Below are 21487 nucleotides of genomic sequence, written 5' to 3'. Positions count from 1 at the left end.
ATGAAGGACCATTGCAAGAAAATTAACCAATTTAGGCATCTCCTTGATTCATAAACATTAATAAACTGGCACAATAATATAGGACCTGTCGACATACATGTATATCTAGTGCACAAGTACGAACAAAATCGTTGTAAATAAACTGCATTATGAATATTCATTACTCGCTTGCCAAATTTGACCCCCTTGTTGACCCTTTACGCACAGTCGGCACTTCGCGGAATAGGAAACAAATAGGTACCGGTTAGTTCCAGATGACTACTACTTGGACCATTATAATTTCTCCTCGCCCCCCCCCCCCTCCCCAATAAAAAACAAAACACACAGAGTAAATTCTGACCGAAGCCTTAAGCTTGTTTCGCGGTGAGTGGGCTTGTGCGATCACAAATACATGTGTAATTTAATTTGACCAATTTCATATAAATTTGGCTAAACAGGCCCATATTATCGATATTGTTGCAAGTGCCTGTGGTCTGCAAGTGTAAACAGGACAAAGAGCGCAGTAGCCATAATAGGCATAACAACACATAAAAATTATTAAAACTAAAAGCTACATCAATAATATTTTCAGGGCAAGTGCACATTGGTATCGCAAATGTATGTATTAAATTATATTGAATTTGAAACGTGCATTCTTCAGATATAGCCTAATTACCGAAACCATTAATTCTATAAATTGCTCGTTAATATTCATGGGATGTTTACCGAAACGTAATCAGTTCTTGTCACTAGTCGTTTTTTAGAAAATGTGATAAAGTCGCACCACTTTAGACAACATTGCAGAAACATTTTTTTTTTTCTTTTTGTGGCATACCGAAAATATGCCAATAACTTATTATAACTAAAAGCTACATTACTAATATTTTTAGGACAGGTGCGCTTTTTGGTATCGCAAATATATGTACCAAGTTATAATGAATTTGAATAGTGCATTCTTGAGATATAGCCTAATTACCGAAAACCATTAATTACGTAAATTGCTCACTAATATTCATGGGATGTTTAACAAATCCTAACCAGTTCTTGCCATTACCCAACGGAACGTGTTCAAAATTTCATTTGAATTGAGACAGCCGTTTTGGAGAAAACGATGACACAGACAGACAGACAGACAGACAGACAGACAGACAGACAGACAGACAGACAGACAGACACACACAGACACACACAGCCTTTCACCCAATAAATACATCTCTTCCTTACGGAAGAATCCACATTTAAACTGAATCCCTTCCGTAAGGGCTAAGTTTTGAGATTGTCATTCCTATAGACAATTGTTGGATACAACAGAACATATGCAATAAGTTATTTTTTTCTCATTGATTGCTATTTGCCCATTGCTGTGAGTGATCTCCTGGCCAACGACCACATGTAATGTGAAGCTTTATAGAACGTTGTAGCATAGCACTCACCGTAGAAAGAGTTTTAATGGCCAAAAACAATTATTTTTCTGGTCAGTGCCCATCACTTAAGTATCCCCCTTCCCGCATTATTTTTTTTTCTTCTGTAAGCCAATTCAGTCTGCAGATAAAAGGGAAAACACAAAAGTAACTCTCCCTACATTAATTGCCACCTGTGAAGACAACTGCAAAACTACTCATGAACTAGCCTATGACATATGCCCCACATACACACTTGCTATAACGTACTAAATAAAACAACAGTAACTGCAATGATAAGTAATTTGATTAACATTTGTTGAGAATGTAAAAAAAAATTATCGCATTGTCGCACCACTTTAGACAACATTTCCCTTATGGGAGGCATTCATTCTAAATCTGGTTGTAAGATGCTATAACTCATTTGGAGTCTGACTGAGTACTTTATATCTAGAGTGATTTTAATGCATAACAAAATTGAATTATGCAGTCTCAAGATATAGCCTAATTACCGAAAATAATTAATTATGCAAAGTACTCATTAACACTGTAAGGTACATCAACAAGCTTTACAGGACATATGCGATTGTTATGTTTAATGTGTATCCTGAATTATATTGAAATTGAAGTATGTATTCTTAAGATAGTCTAATTACCGAAAATCATTAATTATGCAAATTATTCATTAACAGTTGTAATGTACATCAACAAACTTGATAGGACATATGGGTTTTCTTATGGTTAATATATGTACTAAATTATATTGAATTTGAAGTATGCATTCTTAAGATATAGCCTAATTACCACAATAATTAATTATGCAAATTATTCATTAACACTGTAAGGTATATCAACAAATTTTATATGACAAATGTATGTTGTTATGTTTAACGAATATACTAAATTATATTGAAATCGAAGTATGCAGTCTTAAGATATTGCTTAATTAAATGATTTCATTGATATGCAAATTTCTCTAATTAAACATTAACAGATCTGGCTCAAATCCTAATCAGGTCTAGCCATTCCCCTATAGATTATACATTCCAAATTTCATTAGATAGTCGATTTTTAGAAAAATTAGGACACACACTCACATTTCTGCTTTAAAGTATCTCCTTCCTTACGGAAGGAAAAATGAAGTATAGGAAATTAAGCTAAAACTTAACGAAAATAAACCTGATGATCTGTGACCTGTTCTAGTCATATTTAAAGGGAGTAAACAGATAAACAAGGTTATTCTCTCAAAAGAAATATTTCTTCATATACTGCCTCGAACCTGCTGACCTTTGTTCAAGTTTCAAAGAGGACAGAATTAAGTCAAGCTTTTGATAGCAGTTTCATCACGTCATTAACATTTGATACATTCTGATTTTGCCTTTAAAATAATCTGTTGTCGTCAAGTATGGACAAAGAAGGAAGATGAGGATGACAAGGTTAAGGAAGAACTTTCTTTTGAAGACAAAAATGTGTGATCCTCAGATTTCATCGCAAGAAATTACTCAATATGATAGCAAGTATTTAATAACAAAGTTTAAAACGAGCTAAAAAGGAAATGCAAACAGGGAAAAGGGGAGTATAAAATGACGCCTCAAATATATGGCGAAACATTTGTGTTTCTAGTAGTGAGTTACGTTCACCTGGCGTTATTAATTTGTGTTCACACATGTAAATATTGTAAATTTACCTTACTCGACATAGTGTTAGAAGAGCCTTTCGCTCAACAATTTATCGAGTTTAAATAAAGTCAAACAAACAAACAAACAAACAAACAAAATAAGAGGAAAGTATAAACAATTCTCAGTCCTGCAAGTGTAATTGAACTGTAGTAATGGCAAGTGTCTTAGGCCTTTACGTCTTTTTCCATAATTTCAAGCTTTCAGGCAATGCAACAGTACCTTGGGTGCTTTATCATTGATAGCCTGCATCAATATCAATCACGAAACAATATGAAACACATTGTAACTTACCCAATGTCACATTGACTACAGTAATGAGTACAATAATTGCCCGTATAGAGTTTAACGTCGCCATTTAGTCCTACAAGTAGTACGCCTTGTGAGAAAGGTTACAACCAGTGTGTGAACTTAAGGGAAAATGACTACTGGTCATAAGGACCGACATGTAGCAAATGCTGCTGGAAAACTGCTGGTCCCTACTCAATGCAGTTCATGTTCACGACCTGTATCTACACCCCCGCTCCCCCCTCCCATTTACAGATTAAATGATTTAGAACCTTAATATGATACAACATATCTTTAGATATAAAAGTAAAAGAGAGTGCAACGAATTATTTACTATCCACTATTATTTCATAAAATTTCCACTCACAGACTGAGTCAAAAAATAACTTGGATGTAAATTTTGGATTCACAACCAAGTAATTTTTGACTCTGTGAGCACGTGAGTAGAGATTTCATTTGTAACTATGAACCCAGAGACTATGAATATTCATTCTCGCATAATATGTTCCTATAGACTATAGTGGTCTGAGACTGAATGTATTCATTCCATCATAGAAATACATATCCATAGATTGTAGATAATATGGGTGAATGAATCAATAAATCTACATTATCTGCAATCTCTAAGAGATCACAGTCCTCTCCTTCCTCTCTGTACGATTCACTAAATTCTGAATCACATAATCCAAAGTCTGATTCATCGTCTGTGGCAACAGCTGATGTAGCTTTCCAACTCTAGGGAACGTAGACCCACAAAATCATCATAGCAGAAAGTTTTGTCCCATAACTATCCCTCTTGAAAACTGTGTATTTGCTTTATTTCAATTTCCATCCACATAGTGACACGGAGCGGTTTCGTCTTCCTTCAGTCTTTACAAATATGTAATGAAGCCCCCCCCCTCCCCCAATAAAGCCCTACCCGTATACCCTACCGTGGTGTATTGAGTATCGTCTCTGACTGTTTGTGTAAGAAATCTGACCATGATGAAGAGAACTATGGCTAAACATGTCTTACAGTGCGAGTTTTTTTTTGACGTGGGAACGTGATATGGTAACTGTACTGTAATGTGTCATCCACTATGTACCCGTGTTTGGCATGATGCAATAATTTTCCAGATACAACAATGGCAACAAAAATGCAACATTTCTAAAATACGTTGATTACAACATGACAGGACGTACATTATCGCATCAAATTGAGAGCAACCAGACTACGCATTTTCTTTACTGTTTTTACAAAAAAAACCTATCGTACCGAAGATATTTTACGAAGTGTACCTGCCTTCTTTATTAGTGAAAACGCCGTTTTCAGAGTAGTTTATATGTTTTCCGTCAGTTTGTTTTGATCATGGCCACAGACATGGGGAACTCTGGTAAATTGATCGGGAAACCCGCTTTAACATTTACCGGCTTTAATACCAGCCTTTAAAAAAACAGTGTCTGTTTCGTCTTCTTCTTCGGAAGCTCATTGCCGCCTTCTAAATATCGCCACATACTTTATAAATGCAACGTGGAACTGTCTCAAACACGCGTACGTTAAAAGTTTCATACACTTCGAAAAGTAAACTTTACGATATCATGGTGGAAAAAGACGCATGTGCTGAATGCGTAAAATGAATCTGCATGTCTAAGACGTTCTGATTAGACAAGACAAAAATAATTTATTAGAGAATTCAGCCAATCATGTGTTTGCTAACATAATTTCATAAAGTAAATGCTGCATGCTACGTCATATGTAGACATGATATCAACATTGGCAACAACACTAGCGAGCTAGCTCTGTGTCGCTTGACTTGAACGAGGTGTCGAGAGTAAAATAGGTAACACAAGATCAGATTCATGTAGGTGAAATTGGATATATCTTTGAATAAATGTTATTATTTACTCCAAATTTCAATCGGTCATAAGGACCGATACGTTGTTGTAATTCTGAAAAACTGTCGGTCCGAACGGAAATCTGTTGGTCTCGGGCCGAAGGACCGGCGTTAATTTCGCACGCTGGTTACAACAAGCAACTGTCAGAATGGTTCTAGTGATACATGGTTGAAGTTTGTTACGTCTGTATTCAACACAGTCGAGTATCACTATTGGAGTTCAACAACCAGAATTTCCGTTTTAAATGTCATGTATGCAATGCGATATAGGCGTAGCAATCGGTGCTTAAAATACATATCCGCATGCAATTGAAACGTATGATATCACAAATCCTGATAAACCATCAGTTTTCCCTTCTGTAAGGAAGTCTATATATTAGGGATGAAGTCTCTGTGTGTGTCACCATTTTTCTAAAAAAACGACTGGCTCAATTCAAGCAAAATTTTGTAGACGTGTTTCATAGGGTAATGGCAAAAACTGATTAGGTTTTGGTAAACATCCCATGAATATTAGTGAGCAATTTACGTAATTAATGGTTTTCGGTAATGAGGCTATATCTCAAGAGTGCACGCTGCAAATTCATTATAACTTGGTACATACATTTGCGATACCACAGAGCAACTGTCCTGAAAGTATTATCGATTTAGCTTTTAGTTTTAATAATTCATTGGCATATTTCGGTAATTAGATGAGGTGGCCACACAAACGAAAGTTGTTGTTTCTGGTCAGCAAGCATTGCCTAAAGTGGTGTAACGACGCAAATGTTTGTTAATTGTTCATGATTAGTTCTGCAGTTGTCTTCCCCGAAGGAGCAATTGATGTAGGGAGAGTTATTGTGTGTTTCCTTTGGATCTGCACTCTGCATTGGCTGGACAAACATGAGAAAAAAGAAGATCGAGGCAGGGTATTTAAGTGATGCAATCTCACTAGAAAGCAAAAATATGTTTACAATGAGCGCGGAGTTCACAAACATGTGAAATATCTATCATTGTTTCAATTTCGTCAAATATGGACATATGTCATTTTCAAATTTCACACACTAATGCGCAGATGAATAAAGAGAAATTGTATATTTTTAGATTTGATTAGAACTTTAGGAAGTATTATATTAACCTCGAACCGTCTCCTTTTTACCGTGTTCTTTTCCGATTTTTCCCAATAACAAACTACCGCTGTTTGTTGCAAGGCTTGTACATAATCATTTATCTAGCTCTGTATCGCAGGATATAAATACACTCTCACATATTTATCGAGTGTAATAATCTACAATTTATACCGAAATATATGTGGTCAAAATATGGAAAAAAAACAAGCCTCGCCTAGCCTATGAAGAAAATTTCGCAACAAGGTATCAATAATGGTGACTTATACAATGACCTCTATATAATCAGTGTACAGTGAGGGCACGCCGCTCAACAAATTATCTTGACAGTTTTCCCATAGTGATTAAAGGAGTGTGAAATAGTCTACATGCAACGAGTAGACAGACTGACTTGTAAACTCGTGGTGGGACAGAAGGAAGTTCAACACGCACATGCCGATATTGTTGTGTTGGTGCAGCAGAAACTTATAGGATTTGGAGCAGATACTAGATGGTACGTAAGTCGGTCGAAATAGGAATGTGTACACTTTTTACCCAGTGACGAAGTAGGGCAATTATACCGTACCACTTCACTGTATTAAAGTTGTTAAACTGTACGATGCTTACCCTGAAGTATGTAAACTTTCAGATGCGTAATTATAGCAATGTTATGTGTGTTTGAATTTCGTTTATTATTTGCCGTGGAAACTTGACAGGTGTGCATATCCCGGGTATCTAGTCGAGGATGGCAAGCTTCCTGTGCTGAGAATAGGAGGCGGGCATTTAAAGAACATTTTTGACAACTTACTTTCATTGGGACTTGAAAAATCACAGATATAGAGTTAAATTTCTTGCATAAATCATAAAATTTGCAAGACTATACCCTTACGTAAGGCATTCAGTTTAAATCTGGTTAACTTTCGAACCGACACAATTGCGAATTTCGATCGCACATGTACACAAAGGTAAGTAAAGGATATACAAAGAGGAACATGGTATATCCTACGAATACCACGGTTTTGTGATGTACTTGATTATGTTCAATATACAACTGCATTCCCATCTCCCATTTACACAGATACATGAGTGTGCACACTCAAACCATTCACATTTTGATCGGTTGTCTTGTATGGGGGAGGGGTCTGTGCATGCCTAACTTCAGGGTTATGAACCGGGAAACAACAAGTAAAGATACATTAAATCTATTGGAAAGAGCTCTAAATAGCATTTCTTTTTATGTAGACAAGGATGAGGAAATATATTATCTGTTCTACCATGTTGATCCAATATCCGGCCTTACGCATTTAAAAGTAAATTTCCCATTTTTTTTCATTTCCTTATATTTCATATATAATTTACTTTGTTCAAAACAAGACAATACGCTTACCACATTGACAGACATTCATGGTATCAGGGATTGATGAGTGTCACATACATCATTTTCAAATGAAAGAACATCAACATGTTCAATTTTGTAAAAGTGTGTAGTTGTATGGCTTAAGCTATAATGAAATCGAGATATGTATTTTTAGATTTTGAAATAAGGATACAAGGAAGAGGTAAAACACGGAAATGTTGCACGGTTAGTTGTGATATTTATATAGATATGTTGTACATGTAATCTTGTTATGCTTTCGACTCGTCTCACAACTTGGTTAGAAAGATTCGGCAGTATTGAATTCAATGCATACAGTGACAAATTCTGTCAAATTACCAAAGTAATCACAATGTCAACTTGTCAACCTACGTTATGTACATGGAGAGTTCAGTTTACGTTACTCTCTAATTGAGAAAAGACAATAATCACTACTGAAGATTATTACATAATTTTAAAGAAATTTATTACAAATATCGACAATTTGTATTATAGTTGTCGATCACAGAATGTCTTGCATATATCGACAATTTCTTAAATATATCGGCGATTTCATCACAAATGTCGTTTACTACAAATATATGGTGGCAATTATTACTAATGCCGGTTGTACATATACAGAGCATGCGTTTTATTTTCTTTCTTTTTGTTGCCTTACATAGTCTACTAATTTGAAATAGAACATGCTGATAAAGCCGATAGCACATTGAAGTATATATTTAGATGTAACAATTATTTCCTAATATTTTTCTTATAATAACATAATTATACCAGCGCCAGTGATATCAAAGAAAAATCGGGGAATGCAATGACAATTTTGAACGTTTTGACTCATTTCGAGCACAGCAGAACCTATGACATAGACGCGCATTGTCGTGACGTAGAACGACCATAGTATATATTCCGTAATTTTTATTCAACTTAGCTCGTGCATGGTATAATGATATTTATATTCACAGCTGTGACTACATTGTCAATATGGGGATTGTATAGAAATCAATTTTGCGTTGGTGAGTTTTATGGGTGCGAGTATTGAGTATTACAATGTTTAAAGTACTTGCCACTCCTGACCCTTGTTATGTGTTTGGAATTTTTTTCAATTAATAATAATAATTATTATTATTGTTATTATTATATACATAGCCCCTCATATTTCCAGGGTGTCACGTCAAAGTATAGTAATATGAAATCCATACATTTCGTATTACTATACTTTGACGTCATAGTATAGTAATATGGTCGGAACTACTTTGGATTTATTTGTAAACATCATCAACCTGTACAGTTACGATGATGATGTTGTTGTTGTTGTTGTGGTTTTTGTTGTTGTTGTTGTTGTTGTTGTTGTTGTTGTTGTTGTTGTTGTTTGAAAATATGGGTCCCTTTCTATTCATGGATTGGCGAACATTGACCATCATCATCAGTGTAAACAGTGAATTAATACACCTCTTTTGGACACATCTATCACCTTTCATACAACCACTAACGTACGTAGAAATGCTAACATTACAACATCGTAAAAACCTCTATTTGTGATAGTTGTGCAATGCAGTGTGACATCGTTGTCCGTGAAATTCAACTACTGATGTAATTTTTGAATGACTTTTGACAATGTGTTTTGAAAATTTCACCATGCATGTTTTTGGCATATGTCTCTGAGCTGAGTTCTGTGGCTGGATAATGACATGCATAATGATGTGGCTGCATAATAATCTCTGGTCCTACTCATCGCGCCGGTCATACCATTAATCATATTATCACCCGTGTAGATGTACTGCCGTTGCTGACGCTCGAGTGGAACCAGTCGACTCATCTATATTGCCATGTCAGATCACTTTACGTTAGTTTTTTTCTATCAATGACCCCTCGTCTCCTGGGCCCGTGTTCACTGAAGGCCTACTGAGTGAAAAAACGCTCTGGGTCAGTTCGTGTTCACTGAAGGCCTACAAAAGACACGGTCAGAAATATTGGACACAAAGGGCGCCTCTTGGGCCGCACCTATCTTTGTATTACCATTCCACCTTTCTATAAGTCTGTTTGCTTGTTGAGAGTAGGCCACTCTTCTCAGATAAAAAAAATACTTTTTAAAGTGGGGTTACAAATTTTTCTGTCCTTATTTTATTTCGTCAAGGAATAAAGACAACTACTCATTACCTGAGGAGAAAGTAGACAGATCACGTGATGCTGGCATGCGCAAAAGTATGTTTAAAAACCTTAACTTATTCATAACACATTGGAACATAAAGCATATAGCATTTTTTCATCAACCGTAGAATGGATAATCTGATTCTGTAGAATTGTGTGGTATCGCTGACTAATGTTGAAAAAAAAATACACACAAGAAAGAAAACCATAAACCTGCACATTTTACCATGTAAACCTACATAAATATGGACCTCTAACGTCAATATTCTGTGAGTATTACACCTAATATACATACAGACTGACTTAGCATTTGCTTCGTCAAAAAATAATCTTTAATTTTATCAAAACTCTATCTGTGGCAAATTAAATAAAGCTAGAATTTCGAAATATTACGTAAATCTCAACACAAAAAAATAGTGCTATCAAGTGTAACCATCATTGTCGTTTACACAGGTTGAACCATCGGCACAGTTGCTAGCATGACAATAATCTGGAATCCACAATAAATACAGGAAAACAGTTTTAAATCAATTAATACATCATGTTAACATATGGCAAGCCGTTGAGGCCAAAAATATTATTCTATTTGAGCGTAGTATTTTGTAACTTTCGTATTTACAAACTAATTTTAACTGTTTATGTATAGTTTTTCAAAGGAGTCCACACTTTTATTCCATGTTAAAATTATTTAATTAAAATCATTTATTTGAGATTATTGTGTATTTTTCGTTTTATATGAATGTTTTATAAGGATTATATATAATTGAAAGTCAAAAATATATTTTTGTTAAAGTTTTTTTATTTTTTAACTTTTTTAAAAACTTTTTTAAACTTCTTTGTTCAACTTTTTTTTCAATTTTTTTTCAACTTTTTTAGACTTTTCTTTTTTTGACAACTTATACTGTTACCAAATATGTTCGTTTAAAGATAGAATTAAGTTATAATAATAAGGAGCGTTTACCAATTCAATTCACAGCTTTTCAAATGATTGCACCATTCAGGACCACTTCCATAATAGAGAGACTAACACTATTTTAACGTTTGTCTCTCCCGGTAATACAAATAAAAAAAAATTAATAACGGGTTTGAATAGTTGATAAACTTTACTTCTTAGTATGGCCATAAATTTTCTTTTGGCTAATTTATATTAAGGACGCCATGGTCCAAAATGTGGTTTAAAACAAGAGTTACCTTACATGACGTGAAGTAAAATTTTTGACATCATATTTGGTTAGCGTAATATCTGGACCATCAGAAAACTGATGTTGCCTCTCTGGACTCTCTTGTGCAAAGTCACAGGAGGCAGTTTCCATGACAACGATGACATTATTTTAAAGTATTATTTTGAAAATGTTCTACCCATTCTCTACCCAGTATCAAACCCATTGTCACTTTCTACCTATTCTCTACCCAGTATCAAACCCATTCTCACTTTCTACCCATTCTCTACCCAGTATCCAACCCATTGTTACTTTCTACTCACTCTCTATCCAGTATACAACCCATTGTTACTTTCTACTCAATCTTTCTAGCAATCAATCATTTTATATGTGAAACCCTAAAATACAAGTGGGTGGTTTTGTATTCAAGGGAGTGTGTGGCACCGTCTTTGTCACTCACGGCATGGAAGTGGTACACATTCCATTCTATTGGCAGGATAACCTTTCATCACAAATTCTGGAGCTGCAACTGGATCTTTGCTTAGTTCACAGCAAAAATAAGATACTTCAAAACAAAACTTTCCCGACATGCTTATGTCTGCAGAAATGCCTAGGAAAGTATATGTAGAACCTGCATCTAGGTCCTGGTCTTTTTGAGAAGGCTTCAGAATATCATCACTAAGTACTTCTATTACAATAGCACCGTCTGAATAAGGACTGGTGTAACATTTCAGCTTCCATAAACCATCTCCTTTATGTCATCAATGCTTCCTGATGAAGTGATATCAACACTAAAGTCAATTGCATTTGAGGGTTTATCCTCTTCTAATTTTCCACCTCCATCAATCTTGATATCTGTGTCTGTTATTGTATTCTTTGGTGTTTGAATCAACAACAACCAGAGACTTCCGTAAGGGTATAGTCTTGCAATTTCATGATTTATGCAAGACATTTAGCGCTATGTCTGTGCACCATAATTAGCTAAGTCATTCCCGATTCATCCAGTAATTGTTCCGATCATATTTGTGAGTGTATCATAGGTTGGATTTAATAGCTACAGGAAAATTGTCAAGATTTTGTTGGGTGGCGCGCCCTCACTGTACACTAATTATATAGAGGTCACCACTAGTATCAATACATTGTTGCAAACCCACACAATGGACTGCTGAATAGAAATACTAGTATCAGTATCGATTTTTAGGTAGGCAGTGAGCATGCAACAGTGTTGAATTGAAGGCCAACAATTTTCTTCGTAGGCTTGGTCTATTTTCACCACATACATTTCGGTATAAATGATAGATTATTACACTTGATAAATATGTGAGAGTGTATTTATATCCTGAGATACCAAGCTAGATAAACGATTACAAGCCTTGCAACAAACAGCGGTAGTCTGTTATCGGGAAAAATCGGAAAAGAACATGGTAAAAAGGAGACGGTTCGAGGTCAATATAATACTTCCTAAACTTCTAATCGAAAATCTAAAAAGATACGATTTCTATTTTATTCATCTGTGCATTAGTGTGTGAAATTTCAAAATGATATGTCCATATTTGACGAAATTGAAACGATGATAAATATTTCACCTGTTTGTGAACACTGCGCCTAATATAAACCTACTGAAAAAAACGCTATTTTGTTAACGTTATCACCGTAGGCCAAGGAAAAAAAAGAGAATTGTTTTCTGATGAGTTTGCATCACTTAAATACCCCACCTTGATCTTCTTTTTCCTTGTGTTTGTCCAGCCAATGCAGACTACAGATCCAAGGAAAACACAAAATAACTCTCCCTAGATTACTTGCTACTTCACGGAAGACAACTGCAGAACTAACCATGAACAATTAACAAAATAAAATGCGTCGTCACCCCACCCACGTCTAAATACCGAAAATTTGTCAATAACTTAATTAAAACTAAAAGTGAAATCGATAATATTTACAGGACAGATGCGCTTTAGTATCGCAAATGTATGTACCAAGTTATGATAAATTTGAAGCATGCATTCTTGAGATATAGCCTAATTACCGAAAACCATTGTTTACCAAAGCCTAATCAGTTCTTGTCATTACCCTACGGAACACGCGTACGTGTGCCGAATTTCGTTTGATTTTCGTTTGAGTTCTAGGAGTCCAAGTCCATAGCACCTGTGAAATCTCAGACACTAAATCCAACAGGGCAATGTTCTTCCTGCCTACACTTCCATGCAAGTACAGAATTTGGGATATTTGTCTGAAGTAATGTATCTGTTGTGACTTCTGATGACTCCATGGTGGATACCTGACAAAAGCTTTGCAGAGCAACTGGTATTTCTTGGTGCAAAATGAAGTTACATGACTGTGTAAATTTATGAACATAGGTGAACATTTGTACACATGAGCTTAAATCATTTATGCAAGTAGTTGTAATATTTGTGTTGTTAGTTTTCACAAAATATTTGAGTTTGGACATGCGTCTTAACAAAAAGAGTAAATTTTGTCATTAAAGAAAATGTTATATATGAAAATAGACAAGATTTAACAGAGTGATCCCTTATCTGTCATCCACCTAGTTATAATCACAAGGTGTGTTGTTTACTGACAAACACTTTGTTCTTTCCTCCAACAGTCCATTCCCATTAGTCTCATATTCATTTCAAGAGTTTAACCAAATCAGCATAAAGAGGAATGGTTTAGTACTGTGACATTACCTTTCTAAAATCAATTTGCATGTAGGATATTCTATTTTACTATGTGTCTAATCTGGTCTCAGCAGTGTGTACATTCTTTCATAAAAGGTCGATACTGATAGCATACACTTACCTTCGATACAATCGATTTCACCACATGTTCTCAGTTTGCTATCATCAGGTACTCCAGCTAGCTCAAAGTCAGCTGTACAGGCAGGACTCTTACTCAGTTCAGCACATATATATTTTTGTTTCTCACAGTCCTTTCCTGTCAAATTAAATTTAGCTTCAATATCACGGAAGATAAGCTCATCACCGGCATCAGCAGCTAAGTCTTTCTGTTCTGGAGTCAGAACATCTCGGTTTTCTGAGATGCGTGGACCATCACCTTTCGGAGCCTCACTCACCCAGGTATCCAGATTCCAGAGGTCTGTACCTGGGAGCACTGGATCAGCATTTGGATCAGTTTTAAAAACAGCATCAAATGAAACAGGATTTTCTGGACTATCCTCAATGATTGGGTCTGTAGGGTCGACACTAGAATCAGTGATTTGTACTTTGGGTTCTGAAGACAAATAAAAGTCCTTCGTTAAATACCTGGGAGGTCAAACATAGTAGTCAATAGTTCTTGTTACTTAGCATAAGAGTTGCAGCAAATAATATTTGGCCTATTCAGGGCACCTAACAGTAAAGCCAGCAAATGGACAGTTTGACAACTTTTTAAAGTATTTTTTGTCTCATTAGGGATGTTTTCATAATAAACAGTATACTTTGGGGTGATTACTTAAGTGATGTGTCTCTGATAAAATAACTCACAGATAATCTACAAATTAAGATCACATTTGAATAATGTTTGACCCTTCCATATTAAACCCCTATCTCAACCCCAAACACAACACGGAACCCCAACCCACCCCCACAAACATCATTTTAAACCCCTATCTCAAACCCCAAACACAACACTGAACCACAACCTAACCCCACACACATCACATTGAACCCCTATCCCCAAACACAACACGGAATCCCAACCCAACCCCCACACACATCACATTGAACCCCTAAACCAACCTCAAATACAACATCGAACCCCAACCCACCCCACACACATCACATTGAATCCCTTTCCCAACCCCAAACACAAGTTACACAACACGGAACCCCAACCTACCCCTACACATATCACAGTGAACCCCTATCCCAACCCCATATACAACAAGGAACCCCAACCCATCCCCACACACATCATATTGAACCCCTATCCCAACCCCAAACACAACACGGAACCCCAACCCACCCACACACACACCGCATTGTACCCCTATCTAACCCATACACAACAAGGAACCTCAACCCACCCCCCACACATCACAATGAACCCTTATCCCCCAACCTTACATACACAACATCTCTCTCTCTCTCTCTCTCTCTCTCTCTCTCTCTCTCTCTCTCTCTCTCTCTCTCTCTCTCTCTCTCTCTCTCTCTCTCTCTCTCTCTCTCTCTCTCTCTCTCTCTCTCTCTCTCTCTCACACACACACAGTTTTGCTTACTGGTACAAGGTACTGGAGCACAAGCAGTCATTACACCATCATCAGGTTTGCCAGTCAATGTGAACTCTCGACTAGGCTTGTCACCTTTAGATAGGGTCAAACATACAAATGGAATCTCTTCACACTTAATGCCAGTCAGGTCTAGGTTGGTTGACACAGGTGAGAATGACAATGGCTTGCCACCAGCCAATGGTTGATCTGGTTGTACATCTGTCAGTACTTGGTCTCCCAATGGAATACTATCACCACTGCCATCTGGTTTATTGTTGCCATGGACACTGAGCTTCCACAAGTCTTCCCCGAATATTGATGAGCCCTCATCATCAGTACCATAGTCAATGTCTAAGATGATTGGGTTTATGGGACTGTTTTCTTTCAGTTTGGCATCACTTGGTACACTGATACTGTTGTCAGTGATTATCACACCTGCACAAGAAAGACAACACATCTCACTTAGTTCAGATTCATACATATTTGTCATAACAGATTAGATTAACTGGAAATGGTATTAACTGGGAAAATGGTCCCTCAGTACACCTTTTTATAACACTAATATCAAAATCACATCTCAAATCCTATTGTAATACTAGGCCAGCTCTTAAAAATTGTGTTGTGAATGATCATTACACTTTGTAATCATTTTAATAGTGAAAGTACATTTTACCCATTCTCTACCCAGTATATAAAGCCGTTGTCACTTTCTACCCATTCTCTACCCAGTATCCAACCCATTACCACTGTCTACCAATTCTCTACCCATTATCCAACCCACTGTCACTTTCTACCTAGTCTCTACCCAGTATCCAGCCCAATACCACTGTCTACAAATTCTCTACCCAGTATCCAACCCACTGCCACTGTCAACCAATTCTCTACCCAGTATCCAACCCACTGTCACTTTCTACCCACTCTCTACCCAGTTTCCAAGCCACTGTCACTTTTTACCCACTGTCTACTCAGTATCCAACCCATTGCCACTTTCTACCCATTCTCTACCCAGTATCCAACCCATTACCACTGTCTACCAATTCTCTACCCAGTATCCAACCCACTGTCACTTTCTACCCACTGTCTACCTAATATCCAACCCACTGTCACTTTCTACCCGCTGTCTACCCAGTATTCATCCTACTGTCACTTTCTACCCATTCTCTACCCAGTATCCAACCTACTGTCACTTACTACCAACTGTCTACCCAGAATCCAACTCACTGCCACTCACTACCCATTCTCTAACCAGTATCCAACCCACTGTCACTTTCTACCTATTCTCTACCCAGAATCCAACCCATTACAACGTTCTACTCACTCTCTACCCAGTTTCCAAGCCACTGTCACTTTCTGCCCACTGTCTACCCAGTATCCAACCCACTGTCACTTTCTACCCATTCTCTACCCAGTATCCAACCCACTGTCACTTTCTACCCAGTCTACCCAGTATGCAACCCATTGCCACTTTCTACCCATTCTCTAACCAGTATCCAACCCACTGTCACTTTCTACCCATTCTCTACCCAGTATCCAACCTACTATCACTTGCTACCCACTGTCTACCCAGAATCCTACTCACTGTCACTCACTACCCATTCTCTAACCAATATCAAACCCACTGTCACTTTCTACCCATTCTCTACCCAGAAACCAACCCATTGCCACTTTCTACCCATTCTCTACTCAGTATTCAACCCATTACCACTTTCTACCCATTCTCTACCCAGTATTCAACCCACTGCCCATTGCATAACTTCAGTAAAGCAAAAACAGAGACTTACCATTACATGGTAAGGGTGCACAGGCTATTGTTGCATCTTCTGGTTCAGCATCTAACTTGAACTTTGGTTTTGACGTTGGATCTTTGAGTACCTCAACACAGAGATAAGGGGTCTCAGAACACACTTGATTCTGCATATTGATAGTATGCATCACATCTAAAAATGTTATCGGTAAGCCAATTGTCACAGGTGTGTTCACTTGCTCAGGGATTAATACATTTCTTACATACGATAATTTTTTCCCTTTACCGTTCGGGCTCTTACTATGCCAGGCATTGAGTCTCCAGAGTTTTGTACCAGTTATACTTGTTGTAGTATCATCATATAATGCGGTCACATCGAAGTTGACTTTGTTCTTGTTCTGGCCTTCTATTGTTTTAGTGTCAGGTGCTAAATAAATTTCTGTATTAGTAATTACAACACCTGAAAGATAAAGACCAGTATCAAGATATGGCATGAAAAGAAACTAGAATGTGTATGTTTAGAAATCAATCTGGTAGAGTATAATATAACCTACATTTATGCCAGAGAATATAGTCTGTAAGGTACGTCGTGACAGGACGTCCTCATCACACATCGCTCAAACCAACCAGAGAGAGGAGGCCTGTGAGGGCGGAACAACTTGACATATCTTACAGTCTAGCAGGGGAACAACTGAGGTTCAATTGTTTTCACTCCTTATTACAATGGATTTTGAAATACAGTTTGAATAGATTCGTTGAGACCAAAGCAACATTAGCAGTAATTGGGTATGGGATCCGGTACTAGCAAAGCCGAAAAGAGTGATTTTTCATCCCTTTTGTATTCACCCACCTTAGCCCACCATCTCTCTAGTATTCTTCTGCCCCAGCTCTCTCTCAACCAACCCACCACCAGTATTCCTACACATCTTTTAGTCTTTACCTACCACCATGGCAACCAGTGTTCCATATTTTCCTCAAAATCCACCATCTGACGGACGTTGCTCGGAAAACAGTGAATGCTTACTGTCTAAGTTATTGTTCCTAATTACTAATCAGCATCTACTTACTACTTTGACGCCAAGCCCAATTAACTGACAAGAACAAAGGACTTAATTCATCTTTCTACATTTTATTGAAACAGTTCAATCACATTAAAATACATGTAAACAATGGTTCCCAGTAAATCAATGTCATAGCCATTTTGATAATTTATAACTAGACTCAGTTTGTGTCCCTTAAATTTGACCAATAAAAGGCCCCCTAACTTCGTCACTTTAAGCTACCTTGCCAAATTGTTGCAAAAATAAGTTACAGTACATCCGCGTATTTATACGATGTAAAAGTGTCCCTTAGAAAGAAAACTTGTTGAAAAAAATATTACAATGGACTTATTGTTGCACGTGACTGTACACGTCTTGTCCGGTACACCTCAGACCACTATAGAAGGTGGTGGTCTCTGGGTACACGCACGACCTACTAATAACTGCCCGAGACGGCCAGGGACTGTCGGAGTCAAAGATATACTGGCCGAAATAAAACTAGGGGTTCAACTATTGATATACGTTGATACCTAAATACCCCTAATCATAACCAGTATACAATAACCTAAAGCAGAATAATGTGTGGTCGCGATTGTTGTTTTCCGGTTACAGAATAACTCGTCAGTGTAAGGCACTTTTATGGTTTCAGGGTTGAGTTGATCACCTGGGACTTTCAGTGACACGTGCGTTTTAGCCTGTATTTGAAAAAAAAAAAAATGGTCCCCAAATGTTTCAGTTGCTCCTATGCATTTTAAATAGACTTGTGACAGTGAGTTTACAACTATTTTTTCTTTGACTGGACCATGTTGACACTGGCGAGCACTATGTATTGAGCCCGTATACTGTTGTGTTGTGGACAAGTGTCGGTACATAAAAAACAGTAATTGAGGTTGCGAATTGTTATGTCTAGGATCAATATATAGCGGTTATGATTAGGGATGTTTAGATATAAACTTATTAGAGTAGTAGTAGTTGAACCCCATGTTTCACCTTGGGCTGTCTATTTCTGACCTCGGGCGGTCTCGAGCAGTAATTAAGGACCGGTCGGTGACTCAGTGTGGACTGCTTCACTGCAAATACTTTATAAGATCCCGGGATAGCACTATCATAATAATTATTGACTACACAGGTTAAATATATTCAAAGAAGGAGTTTAATATAGCATCTTGACAGTGAAAAGTAGGAGGAAAACCTTGAGAAGGGAATATGTACACTCCTTGGGGGGGGGGGGGTTCGGGGGCTCTAGGTCTCCCCCTAGAAGCCCTGGCGGTTTTTCACTCTTAAAAGCAAGCCAATGTTGAGACTATTCAGACACTTTCAGGCAATAATGTCCAAGCTTTACATGTAAAAAGCAACTACATAGGATTTAAATATTTAAACGATAATGTACGCCCTCCCAGCCCATAATGGACGAAAGCAAACTTTGAACGACATAATGGGCGAGGCGACAGCCGAGCCCATTATGGAGTGCAAAGTTTGCTTGAGTCCATTATGGACTGGGAGGGCGTACATTATTGTTATTATTTTATAGTTTTGCCAATTCCAGTGAATTTGTAGACCGAGAAACGCAAAACAACGTATAATATACACAGCGCTGAACATCGTCTGCCATGTTCGGCCCGGAAGCTGAATACTAATCATAGCAACACAAGTACGTACACGTACACCCACATATACACTTCAATGAACTGCTGTGAACACAAATTTGTTTCATTTTAATTTCAATCTTTTAAAAAAAAATTCTTATGGTGTTTACCGCATAATTTCCCTGTTCTTAAATACCAACACCTTTGTTGCCTTACGGACATAATCTTGTATTGTTACGCTTGTTCCGGGGCCGCGATGCCCAATAACGGAGTACATTATCAGTAATAATGTACAGCGGTGACGTCACAAAATTCACTGGAATTGGTAATGCTATAATATAATTTTAGATAAAGTTTGATAACTTCTTGACAGTAATAAGCGGTGGGGTAAGAGCTTGAGACTGGGATTTGTCCACCTTCTTGTGGAGAGGGGGGGGGGGGGTACTAGTGAGTCTTCCCCCAGAAGGTCTGAAGTAATTTTTACACTTAAAAGCCAATTTTGAGACAATTAAGACATTTTCAGACAATAATTTTCAAGCTTTAAATGAGAGCACCAACCACTTGTGGGGGTCCTAGGGGGTCTCCCTAGAAGCCCTGGAGGTTTTTACAATTAAAAGCCAATTTTGAGACTATTCAGACACTTTCAGGCAATAATGTCCAAAATTTACAAGACAACAACTACATAGGATTGAGATATTTCAAAAATAAAGTTCAACAGCATCTTGACGGTAAGTGGTAGGGTAAGAGCTTGAGACTGGGATATGTCCAACTCTTGTTGGGGGTTCTAGGGGAGATTTGAAGTTTTAAGAAAATTGTTAGTCTAAGACTATCTTGGCAAACATTTCACATCTTTAATAGACAATATCATCTAAAATTAGCATATAATATCATTATGACAGTAACAATTTTGGTGCATCTAGATCTGATTGTTGGTTGAATTAATGCACAAGTGACCTGTGAGGCAGATCTTGTGGTTTTTGTTTCTATTAAGGTAATTTTCAGGTTATTTATAGCTTTTGAGATAATATTTCCAAGCTTCGAAAAACTAAAGTAAATTTAAATTTTATGAGTTTCCCATGTCACATAAAAACGGGTCCGTAACATCAATTGGTATATGGGCATTAATATTACATGTATGGCTTATTCTGTACTTGTATGCTTATGAGACTGACGTTTCTGTACTTTCCGACCAGCGCCTGTCTAATCGGATCATAAAAATAGTTCAGATTGCGAATCGAAAGAGATTTTAATACATCTGCATTTAGTTCAGAATATATTCATGAGTTCAACCGAATAGTAAACATATGAATATTCAAATCTTCGTTGATTGCTATTGTATTGTATCTATAGGCTACAGTGAATGTGTAATTGAAAATACTTAAATTCAAACAAACTATATTCGCTTTCAAATTATGATTAAAGAGCATAAAAAGATGAAAATGGAAAGTATGAAAGTAAAGGAAGATGAGAAAAGTACGATAAACAAGGATTGTATACTCACGTAGTGTACATTTAGTACAACATTCTCCTTTGGGTTTATACCTATCAGGGCAGGTGAGGAATGGACATGTTATGCTGACACAAATGGTTTTACTTCCCTTGCATTCACAGTCTTCACATTCATTTTTTGACCATGTATCACCTTCAACATATACCTTTCCTTCAAATAGGCATACTTGGGAGTCCCCTTTAAAAAAGTAGTCAAAACACTTTAAGAGTTCTTCATATACCCATTTAAACTATCGTAATGTTTAACCCTCTTCCCCAACCCAAACCTCTAGCCTTTTCAGCCAAAGTTTATTGGACAAAATTCTGTAACTGTTCAGTGTATTTCATCATTATTTTACACTTGAATCATTCAAATGATATTAAAGTTCTAAGAACATTCAAATTGTATATTTTACATGCCGACAATTTTTTTTAGAACTTGT

The 21487-nt window shown here is 37.0% G+C and overlaps 1 protein-coding gene across 1 annotated transcript in view; it reads right to left on the bottom strand.

Moving 5' to 3' along the window:
• The window catches only part of LOC144442123 (uncharacterized), a 29188-nt gene extending 12085 nt beyond the window's left edge, over nucleotides 1-17103 (bottom strand). The window contains exons 1-3 of the mRNA XM_078131391.1: nucleotides 16968-17103; nucleotides 15196-15621; nucleotides 13779-14210 (exon numbers count right to left, since the gene is read on the bottom strand). Coding sequence (XP_077987517.1) covers nucleotides 13779-14210; nucleotides 15196-15621; nucleotides 16968-17103 — 994 coding nt within the window. The remainder of the gene's footprint in view (nucleotides 1-13778; nucleotides 14211-15195; nucleotides 15622-16967) is intronic.
• Nucleotides 17104-21487: the final 4384 nt, after the last annotated feature.

This window comes from Glandiceps talaboti, chromosome 11 (assembly GCF_964340395.1).
Source record: "Glandiceps talaboti chromosome 11, keGlaTala1.1, whole genome shotgun sequence".
Taxonomy (NCBI): domain Eukaryota; kingdom Metazoa; phylum Hemichordata; class Enteropneusta; family Spengelidae; genus Glandiceps; species Glandiceps talaboti.
Note: the sequence above shows the minus strand (reverse complement) of the source record. Positions and strands in the feature narration are given on the sequence as shown.